This window comes from Bos indicus x Bos taurus, chromosome 17 (assembly GCF_003369695.1).
Source record: "Bos indicus x Bos taurus breed Angus x Brahman F1 hybrid chromosome 17, Bos_hybrid_MaternalHap_v2.0, whole genome shotgun sequence".
Taxonomy (NCBI): domain Eukaryota; kingdom Metazoa; phylum Chordata; class Mammalia; order Artiodactyla; family Bovidae; genus Bos; species Bos indicus x Bos taurus.
The window spans coordinates 32456920-32484140 of record NC_040092.1 but is presented as its reverse complement, the minus strand read 5'-3'; the positions used below and the strand labels follow the sequence as shown (position 1 = coordinate 32484140).

General features: G+C 41.8%; 1 protein-coding gene across 2 annotated transcripts in view; it reads right to left on the bottom strand.

Annotated features, from left to right (window-relative positions):
• Positions 1-6: 6 nt before the first annotated feature.
• The window catches only part of ETFDH (electron transfer flavoprotein dehydrogenase), a 44709-nt gene continuing 17494 nt past the window's right edge, over positions 7-27221 (bottom strand). Inside the window, exons 2-13 of one of the 2 annotated variants that reach the window (XM_027567236.1) lie at positions 23146-23286; positions 22164-22393; positions 20528-20609; positions 19971-20089; positions 17772-17849; positions 10934-11080; positions 9096-9236; positions 7785-7928; positions 5080-5248; positions 2719-2901; positions 2236-2457; positions 7-699 (exon numbers count right to left, since the gene is read on the bottom strand). In XM_027567236.1, coding sequence (XP_027423037.1) covers positions 536-699; positions 2236-2457; positions 2719-2901; positions 5080-5248; positions 7785-7928; positions 9096-9236; positions 10934-11080; positions 17772-17849; positions 19971-20089; positions 20528-20609; positions 22164-22393; positions 23146-23286 — 1820 coding nt within the window. In that variant the 3' untranslated portion in view covers positions 7-535. The remainder of the gene's footprint in view (positions 700-2235; positions 2458-2718; positions 2902-5079; positions 5249-7784; positions 7929-9095; positions 9237-10933; positions 11081-17771; positions 17850-19970; positions 20090-20527; positions 20610-22163; positions 22394-23145; positions 23287-27221) is intronic. The other variant, XM_027567237.1, reaches the window with a different exon arrangement.

The window sequence follows — 27221 nt, the reverse complement described above, 5'->3', positions numbered from 1 at the left end:
TGTGTATTGTTTTTCTCAGTTCTTTGATGCGCCTCTCTGCAGTACAGGCTCTGAGCTGGCAGGCATCTCTAAAGGGTCAGACGTTACTGTCTCAGCTACTCAGTTCTGCACTTGGAGCTCAGAAGCAGCCACTGACAGCATGTAAGCCAGGAGGCGTTGCTGGCTCCATAACACTGTTTGTAAGAGTGGTGGGCTGGATGCCAGCCTCTGGTCTACAACGTAATACACACTTTATGTGAAGTGTTGAACTTGACAAGTCAAACGTACATTACAGGCTAATGGTGTATCTTGCTTTTGGTGCTGAATCTTGGAAGAATTGGAGACGTAAATAGATGCTTCAGCACTTAACAAAGTTTTATTTAAGAGAAATATTCATAATCTTTATGGGACAATTGTAGTATAAAATGATTTCACTGGTAATTATTGTTTGAATACTGATCACTAATATATTGTAAGATATTTTGATACCTGTGAACTTCCAAATACTGGAAGTTAGTTTGCCATTTGTTTTAGAGACCCTGAAGCCAGCTGCAGTTTACATTCCGTTGTATGCAGGGCCTCCCCCGCCTTCAGGTACCACCCAGTTAATGTTCTGACTTGGATCCTTAATATCACATGTTTTACAGTGCACACAGTTCTGAGCATTTATCTGTAGCCGAAATCCATCACCTTGTTCCACAGGGACAAATTCATAAACTCCTGTGAGGAAAAATAGACAACATGGTGCAGTAGCTGACTTCAAAGTAGAAGCCGAGGTCCTGGAGGAACTAGCCACAGAAACCCACAAGGTTTGCTGATAGAACATTTACCCACAGAGAATATTATAAGATCTGGGTATGTGCATTTGCTATTGTTTTAAATCAGATACGATAAAAGCAGAAGGTGTGGTAGCATGTGGTTGAGTTGGTGTAACTACCAAGGGAAATCTTCATTGAGCAGTTTCTGAATGTGATGTTATACATAGGCCTGCACAGGAGACACCACAAGACAAAAGTAAGAGTGCATCCTGGGGGCTGTGTTTTCAGTGTATGTGGCAGTTACAGTGTTGCTATCTGAGCCTTCAGTCAGTCACAGTAGTAACATCAGAGATCACTGATCGCAATATCAAATATAATGAGAAAGTGTGGAGTTTTGCAAGAATTTCATGTGCCATGTGAAATGAGCAAATGCTGGGAAAATGGCACCAGTCGGCTTGTTCAGTGCACGATTGCACAGATGTTCAATTTTAAAAAGCGCAACATCCGCCAAGTGCAGTAACATGAGATCTGTTCATATGTATGTGGCTACGGCTGCAAAGATCAGCTCTTACCCTCAGTTTACAAGCCACTGAGATTACAGGGTTAGGAGCGGAAGTCAGAGACGGTCACAGCCCTCCCCTTGTCCAGAGTACACTGGTTTTCACACACCTGAGTACTGTCTGTCTCACCACCACTGGAGACCAGTTCCTACTATAATTCTAGTTGAAAGCTTAGCACTAAAAGATAGAGTATCCACGATGGATTTAAAGTCTGGAAGCATTTGCCTCGGCTGCATGTGGCCAAAGTCTAGTATTTTAGGATATCTACATACATACCATATGTGTATATGTGCGTGTGTATGTCAGCATAGAAACCAGTCAATCCTAAAGGAAATCAACCCTGAACATGCACTGGAAGGACCAATGCTAAAGCTGAAGCTCCAATACTTTGGCTACCTGATGTGAAGAGCTGACTCACTGGAAAAAACCTTGATGCTGGCAAAAGGAGAAGAGGGTGGCAGAGATGGTTAGACAGCATCACTGACTGGATGGACATGCATTTAAGCCAACTGGGAGATAGTGAAGGACAGAAGCCTGGTGTGCTGCAGTCAATGGGGTAACAGTCAGACACGAGTTAGCAACTAAACACATGATGGGTATACACACATATGGACGGGAGCAGCTCTGACAAAAATGGTTTTTAAGTCGCATGAATATGGAGAGAGATGTTTGGTGCTTTTTCCCACAACTCTCACCTTGGGCTGAGGGTAAACAATTTTTCTGAGAAATGCCCTCTAAATTAGGCTTAAGAAATCCCTACTCTAAACTGCTAATGAGAGTAAGAACCGTAAGAATAATGGTTTTCGAAAGGAATCTAGATGTCGGAGTCGTTTACAATTTCTAAGCAATAGGAGGAGAAATTTCTTAAAATAATGGAAGCCTGTTTTTGATGTGTTAAAGCAGATACTCGGAGCACATGTGGAAATGAACGTACTAACCTGCAGGGCAGAATCGCTGCTCGGGCCCGTCATATATGGACAGGTTTCTGTTGACAGGCACGCTGTCGTCTTTCAAGGTCAGATGTGCTGGCTGGTCGTGTTCATGGTTGGTACCGCTCAGAGCCACGGATGACAGAAGGTCAAAACTGATCTGCCCGTCTGGTTTTGGATACTCAATGGGTGTGCAGTCCTTGGCTGGCTTGAGCTTATCTGAGTCAGACCCTTCCAAAGTTTTGAGGAAGATTTTTAGTAAAAACAGAACTAATTTTAAAGTACTTCCTTAGACACTTATACCTTGTAAATATTATACTGAAGAAGCAAGATTTTAGCTCTCTTAAAACAATACCCTGTTCTCTTAACAATACTGAATTAATTTCTCTCATATGGCAAGTTTAGAACAGTAAAGAAAATTCTTCTTCCGACTGACTGGATCCCGTTCCTGAGTTAATGACTAACGCTTATGCTCACAGGGGCCAGAATTACCTTTATGTTTCAGAGTCCAGGGCTCCATCCCCCTGAATATCCAGTAGAAGATTCCAGTGTAAATCATCCCTCCATACACACCCAGGATGCTGTGGCAGGATGGTCGGATGTTCCTGACAGCATAGAGCTCTTTCCACACCCACGACTTCTTCAAATTGTCCTCGTACTCAGTTACATCAAGCCCTTTTTATTTAAAAAAAAAAAATAGTGTTAAATTGCCTCAAGGAGTCTTACTGTCAAGGTACTTGGCTACCAAAATAAGTGATGCATCTTACGTAATTACAAAAAGCAGGTGGTCGTGTAAGACTACACTTGCAGAATCTTTTGTACATAAATGTTGACATCATCCAAAAAGAACCCATTGATGTGGTGGTAACAGGCACGGCAGTAAGGCCAAAGTGGTAGCATGGGAATAAGTTTTAAAACTCAGTGAACCTGAAAAGGAAGCTAAGAGAGCTTATGCTACTTATGAAAGTGAGAAATCTCAGAACTCATCAGCGAAGCCCTCCTACCTGCTATGGGTTGCACTGTACCCACCCCGAAAAGCATTTTGATGTTGTAATGCTGAGGTGTCTCAGACTGGGTCACACTGGGTTGTCTCAGATGGAGTCAGAATAGAGTCACTGCTTGTGTGATGAGTTAAAACGAGGTTATATTGGAGTGGACTGGGCCCTCAGTCCAATGATTGGTGTTTTAACAAGATGACACACACAGAGAAGACTTCAGAGGAAGCCAGGGCAGAGGCTGGAGTTGCCATGCCAGGAACCAAGAATGCCAGGGGCTCCTGGAAGCTGGAAACCAACCTGGAGAGGGAGTGGTCCTGCCAACACCTTCACTTTGAGTTGCTGGCGTGGGGAACTGAGAATAATCAAGCCGCGCAGTCTGTGGTGCTTTGTTGTGATAGCCCTAGGAAATGACTGCCTGCTGCTGCTACTGCTGCTGCTAAGTCGCCTCAGTTGTGTCCGACTCTGTGCGACCCCATAAACAGCAGCCCACCAGGCTCCCCTGTCCCTGGGATTCTCCAGGCAAGAATGCTGGAGTGGGTTGCCATTTCCTTCTCCAATGCATAAAAGTGAAAGTGAAGTCACTCAGTCGTGTCCGACTCTTCACGACCCCATGGACTGTAGACTACCAGGCTCCTCCATCCATGGGACTTTCCAGGCAAGAGTACTGGAGTGGGGTGCCATTTCCTTCTCCAATGACTGCCTGACAATACCTAAAGCTCGGGGCTTGCATTTAACCTCTAGCACGATGTCTTAGTTCTGGTTACCTCCTGTGAGATCCACAGTGAGCAGCTCCACTGCTCCACCTGGTCTCGGTGACCTGCTCACTCCACCCTTCCGGTATGGAACGCTGTGTGCAGTGAGAGCATCCTTGGGACACACCCTTGGTGAGGATTCTGTTCCCGGCAGTTCCTCCCCCGCCCCCCTGCCCAGGCCTCCACGCCTCCAGGACACCTGAAGGTACAACCTCCTGGGCAAGCATCAAGTTACTGGACTCTGGACTACGGCGTAAATCAAGTACTGAGTTGCTACTGTTGTTTGCGGTTCACAGGGAATGAAGCCCCTGCTCTTGATTTTCCATCCAGGAGGCAGGAGATAAAGTTGATCAATTCGGCTGAAAGGTGGAAAATACCATACGGAAAGAGGGGCTGGGGCTGGGAGTGCTGTGTGTGTACATATGTGTGTGTACATGTGTGTGTGTACACAGTGTATGGATCAACATGGAGCCACTAGAGAGATCTGAGCAAAGGTGCAGGGAACTCAGGGGTGCCTGGCGCTCCCAGGACCTGGGAAGCAGCAACAGGATCAGAAAGGAGAGTGAAAGGAGGTGAAGGCCAGAGGGGTGGGGCAGGTCCTGCTGTTCTTGGGGAAGAGATGAGACTGCCTGAGAAGAGGCTGTCCTCGGATGAACGGTCTCCTGAGGGGTCCTTGGGCCAGGCCTGTGGAGCCTGCAGCCATGACTCCTCTGCCTGCCCAGGAACAAACACTTGGGGGTGCTGGCGAGGGTCTCCCTGGGCGTGTGTGTGATGTGACGTGGGGCCCTCATGCTGATCGTGTTCCTGGGGCCAGGACACCACAGGCACTGCTCCACTTTCCACGTTCATAAACTAGAAGGTGGCCGTACAAACCTCGCTCACTGTGAGTGGGCCATAGATTTCTTTGCCCAGCATGCATCTTAGTGCTTTGTGTAAAGGGACAGACACAGTAAGCATCTTCCAGTATCCAGTGAAATAGACATAAAGACAAGATTCTTAATTGTATTTACTGTCCTCCTCCATGTGCACACTGAGTGTATGTTTAAATAGCTTCTTTTTAAATGTCTCTGTGAAGAACCTGAGAATACATAGGAAGTTCTTACCTATCGTCTTTGATTGGAGATTTTCATTAGTTAGTTGATTAAAAATAGATTCTGCTGCCAAAATACCACTTTTCATTGCTGTGTGAGTGCCTTTGATCTTGGGAACATTCATGAAACCAGGGCTACAACCAATAAGTAAACCCCCAGGGAAGGTGAGCTTTGGTATACACTGAGGAAAGAAAGAAAGTGCATTTGTTAGCTCAGATTCAACAAACACTCTAAAACTAAATACTCCATACTATAGCCTTTTTAAAGCTGTAGAGAAAAACTGAAAAAAAAAATTACATGAAAATGAATATAGTTAAAGGAAAAATCGGAGCAAAAGCAGTTTCCCCTTCCCTGAAAATGAGGATCAGAACCGTCACTCTTTTTCTATTAAGGATTCTCCCATCTCCCTCCCCATGACTGACCCACATGAGACGTATGTAAGACAGAGCATCAGCACTTAAATAAAATGTTGTTTATACATATCCATGTCATAATTAAAAGTATTCTCTAAACCTGAAAGACTATTATGTAAATTGTGATTTGCTTTTATAGCCATTCTGGGTAACACAGGATTTACCAAGAATGTTATCTTAACTCTACGTGCCCTTTTGTCTTACCTTGATGTTCAGGGATGGAAACCTAGATTGTAATCATGGCATCACCACAATTAGCTACCACCCTAAATAATATATTTTACTTAACCTAAGAGTAAACTGAATTTCCTAAATAAATCTTAAGACGACTGTGTGGACCTCAGTATACATTTCTGATGAAAAACAATGTAATCAAAGGTGGTGATGTTTTGGTTTAGTCCCATAATGTAGCAGCTAAGTTGTAGATAGTTAGCACGGGAAAATGTACTGTAATCTAATCTACAGAGTAAAAATGAAAAAACAGACAGTGGCTCTTTCCTCGTCATGTATTATTTCCTTCTCTGGAACCTTCCTAAAGAACGCCGTGAGTCTCTGCTGAGAAAGCGGTGGGTGGTGACAGTCTGCCAGATGAAGCTGACAGGGACCCCGAGGACACCAGCTGCACACCGACGGCATGCCGCCCCAGCTCCTGGCAGTTACTCAAGTCTAACCTTGAGGGAGAGGTGGTAACAAGCCAAGGGAGTGCTGGCAAAAGAAGGGCTGGGCCAGGGCCTTTCACAGTACGTGTGGGGGTCACTGTATGACGGGGGTTCTCAGACCAACTCAGTATCAGAACCACAGAGACAAAAGAGCACAAAATCAGGATCACAGAGCAAACAACAGAAAGAAAGCCAGGGGCTGAAAACAGAGATAACGGTCAGGAACCTGGATTATGACAATGCTTTTCTCAAATAAGGCTGTGGCCTTGCTATTCCTAAATTTGATTCAAGAACCAGAAGACTGAAGTTTAATAAAAGGACATGGATTGCTAGTGTAAATTCTTCCCAATGGGCGCTTAAGTCTTAAGTCTTATGGCCCAAGGGAAATGCGTGTTTTCCAGTTCTGGGAGGACCCCAACCTGTGTGGGAGGAGTTACTGGCAGCTGAGCATCTTGTTAAGGAGCTAGGGGCCCAGGAAAACTCGTACTGAGAAATGTATCCTGGGACAACTGTTGAACAGGGCTAAATAATTAGAAAGCTTTGGTACAGACTGAGGAAAGAGAAATAAAAAGTCATGTAATACTTGTTATACTCAAAATAATACTTGTAATACTCAAAATAAAATCCAATGTTCTCAATTTTTGCATCTTAAGGGTCTTCAAAAACTTAATGGGAGTTTCCGAATCTCTGACTAATTAAATCAGAAAACTTAGGTAAGAAGTGTGCTTGTGTGCAGGGCGGGGGTGGATCATCTCTTCCTGCCCATCTAAAGATCGTCCGGGACGCTGATGTGAACAGGCAGATGATGTAAATACGAATCTGTATGTACTGCTGAGTATACAGAAGCCTTTGTACTAGAAATGAAAGAGCAGCATTAGGGTGGCAGTAGCTATTGTGGACATTATTCAAAAGAGTTTAATGGGCTTGAACACAGGGAATTTAACAAAAATTACTGCAAATGAGTAACTACTCTAGAAATAAAAACCTCATGAGAGGTAATCCTGTAGCAATGGAACTTAGGGACAGTGTTATTTTACAACTCTAGCAATTCCATTCATAATTTAGTTGTGATTTTACTTGACTTTATGCATGTATTTAGAACTTCACTTAAGGTTAAGTTAACTTTTCTCAATTTTCTATGCTCTATTTGTTACTTTTACAATAGATTAAAAAAGATACCCAATTTCTGAAGTAGTTCTAATTTTGAACATGTACTACAATAGGACAAATAAGGGTAAAAACTTAACAGAGGTCATTTAAGGGCATGGATATTACTAGGTAGTTGAGAAGAATTAATTACCTTTGCTGAAAACTACTATTGTCCTTGACTTTGCTGGCAGCTAGCTAAGGAATAAAGGAGAAGATCTTGTTTAAATTTTCTGGTTAAAAACAAACCAACAAACAAAAAAAGGCCCATGAATTTTTCTCTAGGAACAAGTATATCCTTAAGACCAAATCCATGGTATAATTTATTTAACTCTGGTGCAGTAGGTACAGTTTTATAAATACTAGACTGCTTTGCTTGGTTACTTAAATTTTCTCCCTATGAGATAACCTTCTATTGTTTACCTAGAGTTGTGACCTCATGTTTCAACGTTGCATTCACCAATACAGAAATAAGGAATAAAAAAGAAGGCAGAGTTACCTGAAGGCCACCTTCATTGAGTGCTCTGGCTCCATAGGCAATCCTTTTCCCACCTTCCAATGTTGGCTGGATGCTGGGGTGGTGTTTCCACCTTTGAAACTCTCTAAATGGACTGAGGTACGGGTTTTGATAGTCCAGACCAACCTTAAAATGTTTATATTTAAATAAGACATTGCTATTTCAAATTATATCAAGATGAAGTATGGGCAATTATTTATCAGAAAACATATACATTAAAATTCTTATTCTCAAAGGACTTAGAGAAATATATGCAATGATCCAAATTTAATTAAATAATTGGAATAAAATCTCTTTGGAAAAGAAGGGCAAACAATACATGTCATGTTTTTATAACTTGCAAAACTTAAAATACTTAGAACATACTAATAAATCACTGTACTCTCTAAGTCAAAATTAAAATTAAAAAATATTTGTAGGTAGGTGTCATGCATTATGTGTTGACAAAAGGAGTTGTAATAATTTATTATTCATTTATCAACACCAACTCTAGAAATCAACTAATAAGCTCTATATAGTACACTGAGGCAAAAATTAAGAAGCCGAATATAATCATATTTATAAAGAGGGCAAGAAATATGAGGTTATATTTTACATGGTATTATGAAATGCTGAAATTAGTAACCAAGTCTTTTTTGCTCTGAGAAGATTAAATCACTATAAAAAATAAACAAAAGGAATGCACTGAAGACACCAATAGTGCACAAAGTTAATGTATCATATACAAGTCTAATCAACACTGAACTATAAAGCTGCAACCAACGGCAAGGTGCAATTACTCATATTGTTTTTCCATTCCCTGTAATGGTCAAGATATAATTTATTGCAAAGATGTAAGTGACCAAGAGGGAGAAAAGGTTCCTGTTAAAAAGTTACAGGTTCAAACCTGGTGTGGACTGCATTTCCAGAGATGGCGTGCCTCAGTGGACACGGGCTTCAGGTAGGACAGGTTTGGGCGGGAGTCCTGCCTTTGTCACTTAATTGGGTGTGTTTGGGAAGGTTGTTTTGCCTATGGGAACTTCAGTTTTCCCATAAGTAAAATAAGGATGGACAGACTTCATGGGAACCTTATGGAACAGCATTCCCAGGGAAGCACCCAGCACAGGGTCTGGCGTGTAGCAGAAGTAGACTGATGTTGACAATGGCCATAAGCATTTCATGCATGGATAAAAGCAGAAAGGAAGCTTTAAGTGATTAGCCTTTCACATTCTCCAGATTTGACACCCTGGTTTTGTAACACTGAGGAGCACTGACTCTCACAGTGGAACTTCCCATCATGGGCATATGACTCACCACAAAGCCAAGTGCTACTAGGGGCTCCCCTTCATTTAGGTGGTAGAGGAACGAGCCCCCATAGGTGTGTCTGTCCAGGGGCCAGCCGACGGTGTGATCCACTCTCCCAGGTTTCCACTTCTTCTCATCAATAACCCATAACTTAAAAAAAAAAAAGGTCCTAGTATATAATTTAGATATTTTATGTCACCACATGTACAAAAGCTGCTAAGTTTTATGTTTTATTTTTGAAGTTATAAGTGGAAAACTGTAATGAGAGAAACACATAAAAGGCATTTCAAACATCCCAGCAAACTGCAGGGATGAATGGAAGTAAATAAACGAGTTAGGAAATTCAGGAATGCTTAAGACATTAACCAGGTTCTCAAACGGGAAAGGTGTTCGTGTTTGTAGGAAACGCCATAGAGGGGATGAGGTGCTGGTAGCCACCTAACACCTGGATCCAGGCGGGGGCCACGCAGGAGGGCTTGCCTCATAAAGTGCACTGAGCCCTGCATGTCAGAGCTGCTACTTCACAGGACAGATGTTATTTTTCAGTAGAAAAAAGTTTATTTCCTCCTGCATTGCCTTCCCCCCAACTGAAGCAAATCGATCATCCTACTTTCAGAAGGGTAAGGTCTAAACTTTATACAACAATTTTCATGTGAAATACTATCTAAAAATCAGATTTTATGTGACATCACATAGTGTTAAGTGCAATCTGCCAAGTGAAGGTTGCTCAGTCATGTCCGACTGTTTGTGACACCATGGACTATACAGTCCATGGAATTCTCCAGGCCAGAATACTGGAGAGGGTAGCCTTTCCCTTCTCCAGGGGATCTTTCCAACCCAGGGATCGAACCCAGGTCTCCCACATTGCAGGCAGATTCTTTACCAGCTGAGCCACAAGGGAAGCCCAAGAATACTGGAGTGGGTAGCCTATTCCTTCTCCAGCGGATCTTCCTGACCCAGGAATCGAACCAGGGTCTCCTACATTGCAGGCGGATTCTTTACCAACTGAGCTATGAGGGAAGCAATCCGCCAAAACAAGCCCTTCTTCACAATATAACAACTCTAGTTATGTACAGAATTTGAACCTTTCTGAATTTTACCCCCCAAAATATTTTTAACAAAAGAATTATAATGAAACTCTTATGTTAATAAACCTAAAGTTTGGGAAATCAGACTAGAGATTGGATAAACTGAGAAAATATCCATTTAACCTAATAAAAATGTATGCTGCAGATTAAATATATTGAGCGGGTATTTCATAAACTAAGTTATTTTTACATTATAATTTTGTATAAGAATTCTTATAGGATGTGGTCATCTTACAAAGAGCATAGGGATAACAGGTCAAATCCTATTAGGGAAATGGAATTACAATGAAAAAAAAATTAATGTCACAAATATTTTCAAATTCAAGACTTATTTCAATCAACATTTGACAAAACAAGTAGGACATGCAGACACAATTTATATAATAGTGAAATTTGATTAGTTATATTCTCTAGCCCCTTGAAAGAAAGTGAAGTCGCTCAGTCGTGTCTGACTCTTTGTGACCCCATGGACTGTAGCCTACCAGGCTCTTCCATCCATGGGATTTTTCCAGGCAAGAGTACTAGAGTGGGCTGCCATTTCCTTCTCCAGGGGATCTTCCCAACCCAAGGACTGAACCTGGGTCTCCTGCATTGCAGACAGATGCTTTACTGTCTGAGCCACCGGGAAAGCCTCTTGAAAAATATCCCAAATATCTTCAGTCATTATGAACATTTCCAATTAATGATAATTACATGACAATACAAATGAGTATAAACTTCATCTTGCCACATTAAAATTACACCAGCAAATGCAGGTACCTCCTTCAGCCCGATTCCATAGGTCTGAGGCTCGCAGTTGGCCCTTAAGTCGAACTTCCTATACAGCTGCTTGGCCAGGTGTCCGTGGCAGCCCTCTGCAAAAATTGTGACTTTAGCATGTAGTTCCAGTCCCCGCTCGAAAGTTGTCTAAGAAATAAGAACACGTTAAATTGCAACATTTGACAGTTTTTAAAATGTTCACATTCTGGTTGGTTTTGAATTGAACTATGATTTAGATATAGAAGAGAAGGTACAAATATATAATTTTAGAAGTAAAACTAATTACTGTTTTAAGTGGAATTTAAATTTATAAGGCAGTCAATCAATATCTTGTGTCTTTATTATATTTACTTTTTCACTTCAAAAGTACTTGATTGAATGGTTAAGTTTGTAAGAATTAAAACAAACAAACAAACAAATAGAGCATGCTCCCTCTCCCCATTACCTACAAATGAATGTACAGTGAGAAGTGAGGGGGAGGGGCAAAATGGATGAAGGGGGTCAACTGTGCGGTGACAGCTGGTAACCAGGCTTGGGATGGTTGTCACTCTCCAGTGTATACAGAAGTTGAATTATAACACTGGATACCTGAAACTTCTATCATTAAAAAACATTTTTTACCTCACACCAGTCAGCAGGGCCAGCATCAAAAAGTCTGCAAATAACAAATGCTGGAGAGGGTGTGGGGAAAAGGAGACTCTCCTACACTGTGGATGGGAATGTAAACTGGTGCAGGCACTATGGAGAACGGTATGGAGATTCCTTAAGAAACTGAAAACAGAGCGACCATATGATCCAGCAATCCCACACCTGTGCATGTATCTGGAGAAAACTCTTAATTCAAAAATCTGGAAGCACTCCTATAGTCATTGCAGCACTATTTACATTAGCCAAGACATGGAAGCAACTTAAATGTCCATCAACAGATGAAAGGATAAAGAAGATGAGGTTCATATACACAAAGAAATATTACTCAGCCATAAAAAAGAATGAAATAATGCCATTTGAAGCAACACGGATGGACCCAGAGATGATCATCTAAGTTCAGTAAGTCAGACAGAGAAAACCAACTATCACATGGTACCACCCATAGGTGGAATCTAATTTTTAAAAAAGGATACAAATGAACTTATTTACACAACAGAAATAGATTCACAGACTTTGAAGACAAACCTATGATTACCAAAGGAGAAATGTGTGGGGAGGAGGGGAGGAATCAATCAGGAACTTCCATTCCTGGGAGTGTGAACACCTTTCACATTTGCTGGTAACTCTGTGCTTGTCTCGTGCATCATCCACACGCACGTGATCCCTATAAATGACTCTGCTTAGTGCCTCTGAATTTGTTTTTGTCCTCCTCTTACTACACTTCATCATCCATAAACCATGTTAAGAACCTAGCATGCGGAGTGTTACCCAAATATATACACACACCTATATACTGAGATCTTACATATACAACCAAACTTTTCTGGTTCCTGATGTCACAAAAATAGGATCATATAATCCAACCTTTTGTGCATCGTATTTTCTCACCATAGCACTTCATGGAAATCTCGCAAGTCACCGTGTGGCTCAAATCTTTCCATGCGGGAACACCACAGGTTGGTGCTTCGGTACCAGGTAACAGACATTCACTGTTTCCAGTTCATTTGTGATGAACAGCGTGTTATAAAACATACACCCTGTGTACGTGCCCTTACAACATTGGTGCTTCTGTTCCTGAGTGTTAGGTTTCCAGGAGTGGCACTGCTCCTCCTGGACACACCTACTTTAATTTTGCTAGCTGTCCCCAGAATGTCTTCCCCAGAGTCTGAACAAGTCACATTCCTGCCCGCAGTATGTAAGAAGACACTGTCCCTATCTCCAGCTTGTGACAGTATGCGTGTGTGTGCGCTCAGTTGTGTTTGACTCTTTGCGACCCCATGGACTGTGGCTCACCAGGGCTTCTCCAGGCAAGAACACTGGAGTGAGTTGCCATTTCCCTTTCCAGGGGATCTTCCCAACGCAGAGATCGAACCTGAACCTCCTGTATTGGCAGGCGGATTCTTTACCACTGAGCCACCTGGCAAGCCCATACCTTTTCTTCTTACGTTTTTGCTAAATGTAGTACTAACGCACTGCTATGCTAATTTGCATTTTCCTGATTACTCTCTTCAGCATCCTTTTCTTTTTGATTCAAGAACTATTAACTGAATGCATCTGGTGTACCAGGTTCTATGCTAGGCACTGGGGAAGAGAGGACAGAAAAGCACCATTCCTTCCCTGGGGTGAGGCACAGGGGCAGGACTAAATATCAATAACTACGTGGGTGTACAAGGACCAAGTGTGACTGGATGTATGGAGGAGAGCATGGTGGTGGCAGGGGTTCTGGGGAAGAGCCGCGTGACTGGGGGAGCAGGAAGGGTCTCTGTGAGGACCTGGCCTGGGAGCTGCGGACCCGGGACAAGAGACGCCTAAGGACGTGCCTTCTGGTCAGTGCTCACCTGGATCTGCTCTTCTGTCCATTGTTATATTTTAAGATTCTGCCTGTTTTTTTAACATGTTCTCCTTTTTTCTTGTCAATGCAGAAGTGCTCTTTGATATCACTGGCACTCAAACTATTTTCTCCAATCTACTGCTTATCTGCAGACTTTGTGGTATTTTTGGTATACAAAAATACCAAAAAAGTGCTTAATTTTTAAGTCATTAAAAAAGGCCTGTCTCTTATAGGTTTCTAATTTCTGTTATAGGATGGCTTACCTTATACCTAGGTTGTAATTATAACCTAGATTTCTTTCTAACTTTTTTTTATTGTTTTAAGAAGTCATCAGAATTTTTATAAAATGAAGGTCCAACCCTATCTGCTTCCAGATAGACATGCAGTTTATCTAGCTTAACTTACGCCACAACAATTCAATCTCAGTGAACTAAAGTACTCCTCAGTATATTTCCGCTTCCTCTGAGAGGCAACACAGCCCTGCGTGTGCAAGGGGCAGTCCTGGAGCCATACCGCCTCTATTCCAATCCCAGCCCCACTGCCGAACAGGGGTCTGACCCTGGGCAAGTCACTTAACCTCTGAAATGTGAAAACATCCACATCAGAATTCTGACAGGGGGCTTCCCTAGTGGCTCAGCGGTAAAGAATCCACATGTCAATGCAGGAGATGCGGGTTTGACTCCTGGTCCTTGAGGATCTCACATGCTGCAAACAACTAAGCCCATGTGCCCCAACTACCGAGCTTCTGCTTTAGACCCTGGGAGCTACAACTACTGCAGCCTGCGTGCCTTAGAGCCATGCTCCACAACGAGAGAAGCCACTGCAATGAGAGAAGCCCATGTACTGCCATCAAGAGTAGCACCCACTTGCTGCAACTGGAGCAACGTCCTCACGCAGCAACAAAGACCCAGAGCAGCTAAAAACACACAAACAAATAAAAATTAAAAAAAAAGAATTCTGACAGTAAGAAGCCTGACAGATCTAAGGTTAGAGCTACTGAATAAGCAGCTGGACAATAATTCTGGGACTTGGGGGAGAGGTGTTTAAAGTTGTGTCACTAAATGAGGCCACTACGGAGAAAATATAGGCAGAGGATCCCACAGTGAAGCCTAGAGCCCAGATACTTAGAGGATGGGCAGGGTGGGGGTAGCAGAGGATGAGCAGGCAAAGGCAGAAGGGGGCCCATGAAACACCAGGAAGACCAGGAGAAGGTGGGGTGAAAAGCAGGAAGTGTTTCCAGAAGAAAGTTATTCAGCTGTGCCAGCGTGCCCACCGGGAGGCCGGGTGACAGGACAGAGAACTGGGTCTGCTAAACGAGGTGTCTGTGAGCCATAAGAAGGGCAGGGGGAAGCCCAGCCATGCCGGAATAAATGAGCCGAACAGCAGAGGACACAGAGCCCACCCTCAGTTCTTCCCCTTCCACACGGCCATATGAAGACAGACTGAAAAACTGAGACTCTGTAGCTCAAGTTACTGAGATTCCACTGTACTCGTCTATGCTGTTACCTCTATACATACACAATACATAAAATATAAAAATGTTTTTACAACTACAAAGCACAGAACACAAAAATATACATTTGGACAAATATCACAAGGACACACACAAAAAGAAAGTATCAGAATGGGAGAATTCGTGTGCTTCAGTGTCATAATATTAAAAGTAAAATTTTTTAAAGACTAAATGGCAATTTATAATTACCTGAGCATAATATAGAAAAGAATAGCCATAACACAGGAAAGAATATAGGAAAACAATATTCTGTTATTATTATTAAGTCCCCTTAAAACTAAGTTCCCCTTCTTACACTGTTAGTAGGAATGTAAGCTGGTGCAGCCACTATGGAGAAGAGAATCGAGGCTCCTTTACAAACTAAAAATAGAACGACCATATGATTGAATAACCCCATTCCTAGGCATATACCCAGAGAAAACCATAATTTGAAAAAAACACATGAACTTCAGTGTTTACTGCAGCACTATTTACAATAACCAGGAGATGGAAGCAACCTAAAACGTTCATCAAGAAACAGATAAAGACCATGTGGTATGTATACATGATGGAATACTACTCAGCCATAAAAAGGAATGGAACTGTGCCATTTGCAGAGACATGGGTGGACCTAGAGACTGTCACACAGAGTGAAGTGAGTCAGAGACAGAAAAAAAATTGTATATTAATGCACGTATGTGAAATCTAGAAAAATGGTACAGATGATCTTATCAATATTTGCAGAGCATTAACAGAGAGACAGATGAAGTGAACAAACATACGGCTACCAAGGAGGTAAGGGGAGGTGAAATAAACTGGGCGATCGGGACCGACACATATACACTACTGATACTATGTGTAATACAGATAACTAACGGGAACCTCCTGTGTAGCTCAGGGAAGTCTACTCAGTGCTCTGTGGTGACCTAAACGGGAAGGAAATCCAAAAGACAGGGGATATATGTAAACATATAGGTGATTCACTATGTTGCACAGCAGAAGCTAACATCTTAAAGCAACTGGACTCCAATAAAAATTAAAAAGGAAAAAGACAACAGCAGTCATTTCTCTACCAAACGACGTCTTGGACAAGGCTTACTCTCTTTTCAATAAGTCAATAAAAAATACTATGTACTACTTAAGAAGAAGTTGAAAATGTAAAAAAATACACAGAAAACTGAGTTCCCTAAAGCAAGTTTCTCTCAATCCAGAATTTTATTCCCTTTCTGTCGCCTCTGACCTCACCCTGTGCTCTCTGAACACCAATCAACCAAAGTCAGGTGACTACAGGGGCTATTATGAAAATACCTTTAATGTACTACAACTGCTGTTACAGATCCATCATTAACGTACAAACTCAGGCTGTTTCTCCAGTGCGAGATGAGCCCACAAACCCTGGGGGCACGGAGTACCTAGCCAGAAAGTCATAAACCAGAGACATCCTGACTTCCCAGTCAGAGGAAGTGGTTAATCCCAGCTGCTTCTTTTTTCTCTTGGCCACCCTGTGTGGCTTGCAGGCTCTTAGTTCCCCAACTAGCAAATGAACCTGGGCCCTCAGCAGTGAGACTGCCAAGTCTTAACCACTGGACCCCCAGTGAATTCCCAATCCTAACTTCTTCGGCTTTAAGATACCCTCAGCTCAAAGACCAAGCTGGCGTGGATCTGAGGGGCTTCTTTCCCCATGCTGCTCGGCATCCTGGAATAAACCCTTACTTTGTCATAAACTCCCGTTCTCAGAGTTTTGGCTTTCTGTGATGCAGGTACATTCCACACTTTGAGAAGCAGGATGAGATGACAGGTGTCTGCAAACCTGGCTATGCATCAGAATCCCTGGGGCCAGTTACAAGACAGCTCCTTGGCCCTGCCATAGGACAGGCTGAGTCCCACGACCTCACGAGATTCTGTACGGCCAGGTAAGCCACCAGGAGGACAGTGAGGCGCTAAGACTTGAGGACACGGGCACATGCTGCTCTCTAAGCACGAAGGGGTGAGAAGCAGGAAGACCTGCTCGGGGAAATGCTAGACTAGAGGCGCAGTTCTGTTGTATAATGGGAGAAAAGGACTGACTAGGAGGTGACCCATCTTTCCTGAGGCCCTGGCATTACCCGGCTCTGTGCCAGCCTTGGCGTAACCCTCCATGATCTCAGCCTTCAAGGAGCCTCTATTCTAGTTGAGAAATTAAGACAATAAACAAGCATGAATAGACAAATTTGTTTATCAAGATGTTAATCTGTGTTTTGTTCTTGTTATAGGAAAGGAAGGTTATTTTTTCCTTGTCCTTTCCAAAGGACCTAACAGAGCTGAAATCCATGTAAGAGCTCTTCTTTTACAAATTCAAAAATAATGAGCTGTGAAAACTGGAAGGCCATTCAGGCATATTCTGAAAGCTAGAAAGGCAATCAGTCTTGTATTTACCAAAAGATGTCAAAGATTCAATCCACATTACTGACAGCAGTGATGCAAACAACTCTTGTCCACAGAAGTGGAGGACTGTGGAGGGGAGCTGAGCAGCTGGCCCACGTGTGCATGTTTTTTGATTTCCCTGAACTGGCTATAACATCTTTCCAAATCCCTCATGAATAAATGAATGAAATAATATCTGTGACCTGTGTTTGTTTTATATTTATATGAATCATGTTTTCACCTTTTAAGAAAATTGTTCTTAAACATGTTATATCCACTTATCTAAATTATATTTAATTCAAAGATGTTTATTTTTTAACAATGAGATAAAATTCCACATTAATAACTAAACACTAACATGCACTTAATTAATGTGCAGTCTGTAGCAAGACCAGATCATTGAGTGTGAGTTAATTTTACATTTTACTGTCAGTCTGCAGAGCATGAACTGTCCACAGGCTCACCTTTGGTGCACCGTCCTTCTGTATCCCTACGTCATTTGTGGCAATTCCTTTCACACTGCCATCTTCATGAAAAAGGACCTAAAACAAAAACACTTTTCATTATCACCTGGAGACTCGTAACTGTCTTGCAAAGAAACAACAAACGGCTTTTGATTTTTAGAAGGTGAACTTATTCTCTAGATTATAGAGACACAGGCTTAAGAATGTTCAAGTAAAAATAAGAGATGTGCTTTTAAGATACTCCCTTCAAGATCAAACAGAACTCAACTCAAACAGCTTGAAATGGAGGAAATGTCCCAACCTGACGAGGAAGAATGGGAGATCTACTGAGAGGACACCAAGGAGCCAGGAAGATGCAGTGTTTCAGAGGTCAAGGGCATATGTACACAGCCTGGACTCAGGGCCTGTGACACACTGGACTGTCAGTTGGGGTCGCTGAGGACAGTGTCAGGAAAGCCTCTTCCCCAGTGAGCCCAGACCCCAAAACCAAACACTTGAATAAGACAAAACAGAGTGGGGCTGAAGACAGCCTGGGGTGATTAAAGCTTATTTCTGGACCACGAAGAAAGAGGGAAAACTGATCAAAAGTGTGATTGTGAAGATGAGAAGGAACAATTCTCCTACTCGGTTTCTGTTTCTTCCAGAGGAAGATGCTCTTTGGACAGGAAAGAACTGGAACCTCATGCCAGAAAGCATGCGAGTGAAAAGGTGAGATGAGAACCAGCAGCAATGCACATTGCACCTTGGAAGGGCTGTGGCCTGGACCTGTAGACGGCCTTGGCAAACAGGAAACCGCGGAGCAGAGGAGAGCTGCTGGCGACTCTGAGAGTGAGTGTGTGTGTGTGTGTGAACCATGGATGCCACAAACCACCTACTTGTGGCTTGGACACTGACTCCCATTAAGAACAGTTTATTTGGGAGAAATGCAAACCCAAATCCACGTGTATGAACTGGGAACATAGAAACCAGTAGCAGGACGTGCAGTGCCGAGGCCCATGTGTTTTATTTGGCTTACATCTACTGTAATGGGAAAAACAAAGATGGTTTTAATTTCACTGGTGACAAAAAGGACAACTCCCTCTCCTATCCAGATTCTTTCAGCATTTCCTTTAGAAAACTTGACTGTAAATTCTTTCTGTCTCTCATAGATATATGGGAATCATATAAAAAGCTAAGTAAGATTTCTGGTAGGTCAGCATCTTAGTGTTTCTTGGGTCCTCAGAGACACATCTGACATGTGACCACGGAGGATGGTGTCCGGTCTCCCTGTCTCTGGGGGACAGTCTGGGCTACGTGCCTGCCTCCACATCGTCACTTGCTGCCAGTCAAAAAGATATAGGATGCTTTATTTTTTCCTCTGGAGAAAGACGATTAACATGTATGTAATGGACGGTATCTGTCTGGCTGAGTAAAAAGTTAAGAGTTCCCTCTGTCTTGGCAATCACCCTAGCAGATGGCCTGTAATTGCACTGCAGTCTTGGTTTAATGCTCATTCAGTAATAAAACTGTTTCATTTTTGTTTATAATTTGTAGAGGTGAGTTTTTTCTGGTTTGGCTGGAGATTTTATTTTTAATAATTTCCCCAACAAGTAGTGAGACTCTACATAGTGAGATGTAGTTACCAGAGTTATTTTGAAGGGATTATTGGAAGCGCAGTTTCTAGAATGAACATGGTAACCCGCCTTGCTGTAATCAGGCTTGAAGTCGTTGATTCACTCTGGGGGCCACATAAAAGGGAATGCATTCAGAGGAGGGCAATGAGAGTACTACAGCAACTCAAAATATGTAACATGGTGGTTGTCAGAATTGAGAATATTTAACCTGGAAAAAAAAATCACCAGTGACGGTGGGGCAGGAGAGCAGGCATAAAAATTGGAAAGCTGTCCTTGGGGGAGGGCACAGATTTGTTCTATACACTGTAAGAAAATAAAGAAACATCTACTCAATTTACAGACGAGAGCATTACCAACAATCCGTACATTGGAGGCTTTTTTCATCCTAGGTTGACCAGTCACCTGATATGGAGCAATACCAGGACTTCAAGTACTCTTTGGATTGATCCTGCTAAGATTTCTTCTGATTTTATAACTCTAATATCCTATGGCTTTTTGAAAATATTTATCTATTTACATTCTTGGTTTAGTTTCAAAGGAAACAGCGATCACTTCCCATCAGCATTAGGAAGAGAGAGGCACAAACCTCGGCAGCTGCGTAGCCAGGGTACACCTCCACACCCAGGGCTTCCGCCTGCTCCCCCATCCAGCTCACCAGATGGCCCAGGCGCACAATGTAATTGCCATGATTGTTCATCGGGAGACCTACAGACAGAGGCTGGATTCAGAAGTCTGACTTTTTAGTGGTAAGTCGCAAAAACCTAAGTACTAAATTTAGAAATTCTAAGGTCTAATTTCTGCATTATATACACGCATCATCTTCTGGCCATAATTTCAATTTATTTCCTAATAATTTTTGTCTAGAGTTCAAACTGTTACACTGAAAACAACATTACAGAACTAAATCAGAAACTCCTGGGTGCTTTACAAGACTATCCCAATGCTCCTAGACTGGAAGACAAAAAAGCACTGGGCTCTGGTCCTGCCTTCTTTTCCACAAGCTAGCTGTGTAATTTTGGGCAAGTCCTTCAGGTCTCTGGGCCTTTGCTTTCTCATCTGTAAAAGGAAAGGATTTAACCAGATGAAATGTAGTTCCTTCCAGCTGTGGAATTCTATAAGTCCACAATATTTATCATTCTTTACCTGGAAGAATTGGCACAGGAATTCTGTATTTCTCTGTTAAAATTCCAAATCTATCTTCTGTTACAGGAGTGTTGAGAGGGGCCTGGAAACAAAAGGAGGAGAGAAAAGGGTGTTTTGAGTTCATATCTGTAAGGGGAAACACAAAATAGTAAAATAATAAGTCAAAAAGGAAAGAGAACTGTCTTCTTCACTTTTCTTCCATCACTTCCTTTGGAAAACCTGACACTGTAAACCCTTTGTCTCTTTGAGGTGCATGGGAATCTTTTAAAAAACTAAACAAGCCAGTTTTCATCTCAGGACTATCTTTCCCTGGGGGACCTGGAGCCACCTTTGAGTGAACCTCAAGGAGGCTGGCCTCTTGTCTCCCTGCCTCTGTGGAGGTCAGGCTAGACACTGGCTCCAGTGCTCAATGGACACGGAAGACAGGCTTTATTTTTCTTTGGATAAAGACAATTAACAGGTATGGAATGGATTGGATCTGTCTGGCTACACGAGGCTTTGATGTGAAAAATTTTTTCTATTAATATTAGAACTGCTATTTTGTCAATACTAATTAAATGATGCTTATTTCTGAAATACACTGAAGAGAGAAATTAGGCATAATTACAGCATGTCAAGTTTCAAGGAGCTTGCTACTTTAGAAGGAAGAGCATGGTCACTTGTGCAAAGCCCCAGGTCAGCACACCCAGCCTCGGCACTGACCTCCCAGCCTTGGTGCTGACCTCATTCCATCTCAGCCTCTCTGCCAGTCCTGGTGAGGTGTCCTCCTGAATTCCCCGCCTGGGAGGCGACAGTGCCTCAAACAGTGCTTTTGCTTATGACTCCCGTGCCCCAACCACGTTCTGTCTGTCAAAACCTCTCCTTTTCTGCTGCTCTTTGGAGCTCCTTTCTGTTTGCTAGATGGGGTGCTGCTCAGAATCACTGAATGAAGCCAATTTGACCTTTAGATTTACTCAGGTGAATTGTGTTTGTTAACAGTTTTCACAACTGTTTATATAGAATATTTAGTATTCACAGATACTAAATATTCTAACATTGAATACCTTGAACAGAAATAATATAGCTCATCTCACAGAAGAAAAAACTGAGATATGCAGAGTATAAGATTTTAACCGAGGTCATACAAACGAGCACAGTAAGACTAGCACTGGCTTCTCTGTATAGCTCGCCAGTGACGTGTCTGCTTAGGTTATAAGTCTTACTCATGTATTTCTTTAGAAAATTAGATTAAATTATCCTCTTTATGTATTAAAGAGGCTTTATGTATTAAAAAATAGGATAGTTATAGAAAATTTTATTAAGAACAATGATATAAACACCTATGGAGCAAGTTAGGAAATACCCTCAAAATCAAAAAGCTGTATTTTATTCAAAAACCTCCTCAAGATAATGTCTTCTCATAAATCCAGTACACAAACACAACATGTAGAAAGCAATATGTGAAAAGGAGTTAATTTAAAAATTATTGACTATATTTGATGTTAGTCAATTTTTTTGGCCCTTTTAAAATTAAAAACCTATCTCCAGTTACCCTCTAAGAGCTAGAACCAGGTGAAAAGGGTTCTCCACATTCCTTTCATCTGGACATAGAAATACAATCAAGATGAGAGTCGGTATAAATAACAACTTTTCATACTCCCTTCTCCTTCCAGTCTGGGAACAGCTCTTGTAAAGCTCGTGGATCCAGGCACGCGCCTGAGAGGGTGTGAGCGCCTATCTGAGCAGCTTTCTCCACCAGACACACACGGATGTCCTTCTCATGCTGGGCGGCCAGCTGCTTGAGCCGTGCGGCCGCGGAGAGCCCCGCGGGACCGGCACCCACAATCACCACGTCCGCCTCCTCTGCAAACCGCTCCATGTTCACTCCTGGGAGTGAAGAGGATTTAAACATGCATGACAATTCTGGGATGACTATGACCTGATAAAATCACAAGGTTGGGTTATGAGTACTCACTATCCTTTATAGCATTATTATTTTTTTAAATAAACTTTTTGTTTTGTATTGGGGTATAGCTGATTAACAATGCTGTGAAAGTTTCAGGTGAATAGCAAAGGGGCTCAGCCATACACATACACGTATCCATTCTTCCCAGAACTCCCCTCCCATACAGGCTGCCACAAGGCATTGAGCAGAGTTCTCTGAGCTATACAGTAGGTTCTTGTTGGTCATCCATTTTAAATATAGCAGTGTGTACGTGGCCATCCCAAACTCCCTAACTATCTGTCCCCCCATTCTCCCCTCCCTGTCACAGCCCCCCAAACATAAGTTCATTCTTTAAGCCTGTGAGTTACAGCATTATTTATATAAATTGCCCCTCTGCTTCCTGCGAGACCTATACTAAGTATATTATTGTTTCAGCAGAATGTTCTCTTGGGTTCTGTTTGAGGGCATTATCTTACTTCAGCTTCCATAAGTCAACTTTTATTACTGAGATCTATTAGTGTAAGTTTGCAAATATTTGCTTATCTAAATATTAACAGGTAACAGATTTGATAAAGTTATAAAATCTTAGGTGATTTTATGCTATCATGAAAAATATAATATCAATATTTACCTCCACAAAATGATTCAATGTTTCTAGAAAGATCTCAACAGTTTCACAAAAATGATGACTTACCTTCCCATCGCTTGTCCTGATCCCGGGGATAGACAGTATAGTGGGTAGTAATTCGAGGTACAACAGAAGTTGAAGACCATCGTGTAGCACACAGAGGTAGGTAATTTTTCTTAATTTTTATGGCATGAAAGCACTGGTATACTGCACAAAAATTAAGAACAGTATTATTTTTTCAAATAGTTTTTCTCAGGAGTAGTTTGAAAAAAATTTTACAGCAAACACACACACAAAATCTAGGACTGGGGATCTGATCTGTTTTCTGTTTGTTGTTGTTTAGTCACTAAGTCATGTCCAACTCTTTTGCGACCCCACAGACTGTAACCTGTCAGGCTCCTCTGTCCATGGGATTTCTCACGCAAGAATCCTGGACTTTTCTGTTAATTAGCCCTAAAACCTTAAAGAATCACTCAACTGTTATAGGTTTGTTTCCTTATTCAAAAAAGTAAAGGGCTACCAGGTGATCATTAAGGTACCATCTTTTTTTTTTTTAAGTCTTGCCACACAGCTTATAAGGTCTTAGCTCCCTGACCAGGGATTGAACCCAGGGCCACGGCAGTGAAAGTGCTGAGTCTTCACCACTGGATTGCCAGGAAACCTTCCCCCCTACTAAGGTAACTGTGTGAGTCCACGTGATGCCCTCTCTCTGGAAACCTGTTTATCTTCTGGCCACATCAACACTGCAGACATTCAGTCAATGAACAGTGAAAGCTACACTGCAGAGCCCTTAGCTGGGAGAGAACTGAGGCGGACTGTCATCTTTCCAAGGTAGACAATCCAGTCGGCTTTTCCTCATAAAGCAATGTTCACAAACTAGAACATTTTAAAAGCTTTTTAATAAGCTAATCTATTCAATTTACCTTATGTCAAGCTTCACCTATAAATAGGATGACCGTATAATTTACCACCTAAACCAGATACTTGGAGAGCACTACAGTGAAAGTGAAAGTCACTCAGTCATGTCCGACTCTTTGTGACCCCATGCACTGTACAGTCCACGGAATTCTCCAGGCCAGAATACTGGAGTGGGCAGCCTTTCCCTTCTCCAGGGGATCTTCCCAACCCAGAATCGAAGCCAGGTCTCCTGCACTGTGGGCAGATTCTTTACCAGCTGAGCCACCAGGGAAGCCTTTCGTGGTCAGCAACAAGGGAGGTATTAATGGTTACACTGGGACCACGCGGGCAAACTGCACTTCAGGGTCGGCTTCATTTTAAATTAAGGAGACCCACCTTCCAACTGAGTTAATGTATATATATTCTTTGAGTTAGCAAATCAGAATTTTATGGAAATAAACACAAGTGTGCCAAGATTTATCTGCAAGAACGTTCATTAAACTTCCATTGTCCTTAAACCTGCACCTCTCTCTCCTCCATGCCTTACCTGAAGCCGAGCACAGCAGGCCTCACAGAGAGAGAGAACTAGTGAGGTGGGAACTGTCAAGTCATCTGTTGTGTTGGACCCTTGTTCACTCACTCAGATTACAGTAAAGACAGGTCTTTTCTCTTCACGTAGATGAATCCTTCCACCTGGGTGATGACGCTTTTCCTTCCCATCTTCTTAGAGATATTCCTACTTTAAATATTAATACCCTCCTTTACTCCTGGATCTTCAATTTCTTACCCCCTTCTCTAGTACTTCTCTCCACAGTAATCCCTTAATAATAACAAAAATAAAAAGACAGAATCCTTCCTTGGGAATAGCCCTGAATGCTATCAAAACTTACACATGGAGCTATGGGAGTCTGTCATGGGAGAAGGAATAAAATCATCAAAGGAACAGAATAAAGAGTTCATAAAAAGGTAGAATACATATAAGGATTTGGTATATGATAAAGATGCTTTTTCAAATCAGGAAGAAGAGATAGTTCTTCATTAAATGGTCAGATACTGGCAGAAAGTTAGCTCTTTCTTAATATCAAAATGAATTTCATTTGATCAATGATTTTAATAGAAAAAAGTGAAAGTATAAAGGATTACAGTGATAAATCTACAAATTATTTGAGTCTCTGCTTTTGAGTGTGGGCTGAACTTCAGGATCAGCTTCCAGTGAGTAGAGTGTGGCAAGGAAAAATACTAACTTTACAGTGGAGAGCCATGACAGACACTCTGACCAAGTGACCAAGTTTACCATAACTACAGTAAGATACATTAGTATCACATGATGTGATGTGTTGAGAAAAGCTCCTCACCTCTGTGGCACACCTCCCCCAAGTCTACAGCCTTGATCTAATTGTGAGAAATCACCAAACTCAGATCAAGGGACATCCAACAAAATGCCTGCCCAGTGCACACTGAAGGTGTCAAGGTCATGAGACGCAAGAAAAGAGAGAGGAAGCACCATACTCAAGTAGACGGGACAGGAGAGGGTGTGACAACTAGAGCAAGGTGGGGACCAGGCCTGGGTCCTGAACAGAAAAAGAATCTGGATAAAGGCCACAGTTTAGTTAATACTGTTGTGTCAGTGTTAATTTCTTTACATTTGATGATTATTTTATGGATACGAAGTTAAGCTGGATGAAGGATATAATATTGAGAATTCCTCATGCTATCAGAAAAGATTGTGAAAGAGTGTAAACGCTTGTGACCTTGGATCAGGCAATAGTTTCTTAGCTATGGCACCAAAGCACAAGCAACAAAAGAGAAAACAGATAAACTGTACTTCACCGAAATTAAAATCTTTTGTTTTCAAAAGATACCATCAAGAAAGAGAAAAGATAACTCATGGGAGGGGAGAAAATATGTGCAAATCATATCTCTGATAAGGGGCTTGTATCTAACATATACAAAGAACTCATTTCTAGTAATAAAAAGACAAATAACATGATTAAAAACACACAAAGAACCTGAATAGATGCTTCTCCAAAGGAGATAAACAAATACCCAATATGCACATGAAAAGATGCTCAATATCTTTAACCATCAGAGAAATACAAATCAAAACCACAATAAGATACCACTTGATATCCACTGGATGGTTATAATCAATAAGATAGACAACAACAAGTGTGGGTGAGGATGTGGAGAAACTGGAACCCTCCCCTACACTGCTGGTGAGAATGTAAATGGTGCAGCCACTCTGGAAAACAGTCCGTCATTTCCTCAGAATGTTAAGCATAGTTTCCACGTAATTCACTCTTAAGCATAAACTCAAGATCAAAGAAAACATGTCCATACAAAAACTTCTGCATGAATGTTCATAGGTACATTATTCACAGCAGCTCCAAAGTGGAAATGACCAAATGTTCATTACCGAATGGACGAATAACAAGTGATACTGACATACTATTCAGCAATAGGAAGAAGTGAACGTGCACAGGCCTTGCAAACATTAAGTTCAAGTGACCAGAAGCCAGCCACAAAAAGACCACATTAGGGACTTCCCTGGTGGTCCACTGGCTAAGACTCCGTGCTCCCCTTGCAGGGGGTCCAGATTCAATTCCTGGTCAGGGAACTAGATCCCACAATGCTGCAACTAAGAGTTCACATTCCACAGTGAAAGCGTTCACAGGCCGCAGCTAAGGATCCTGCACGCCACCACGAAGACTCAGGGCACTCAAAGAAAGCTGTATTTTTACAAGACCACATATTACATGATTCTATGTATACAGAATATCCAGGATAGACTAATTGATAGAAATAGAAAATAAATTAGTTACCTAGGGCTGGAGAGTTGGGATTGATTTCTAACGGGTATGAGATTTCTTCCTGGGATGATGAAAATGTTCTATCACTGTGTGATGGTTGCAGAACTTTGTGGACATACTAAAAACCACTGAATGGTATACTTCAGATGATGTAATGATATGGTATATAAGTTACATCTCAATAAAACTGTTATTATGGGAAACACATGGGATTATGGGAAAAACATTTATAATTTTTAGGAAGAAACTTGGATTTGGAAAAGTTTTTCTAACTATAGTTAAAAAAAAATCTCAAAAAACAAAATCATTTAACTAAAATTTTAAACATCTATATGAACAAAAAATGACATAAATAGTGTCTTATTTGTATTCTCCAGTAGATAGCATACTCCTATTTATTTTGTGTGTGCTAAATCTCAGTGCTAGCCTATATAT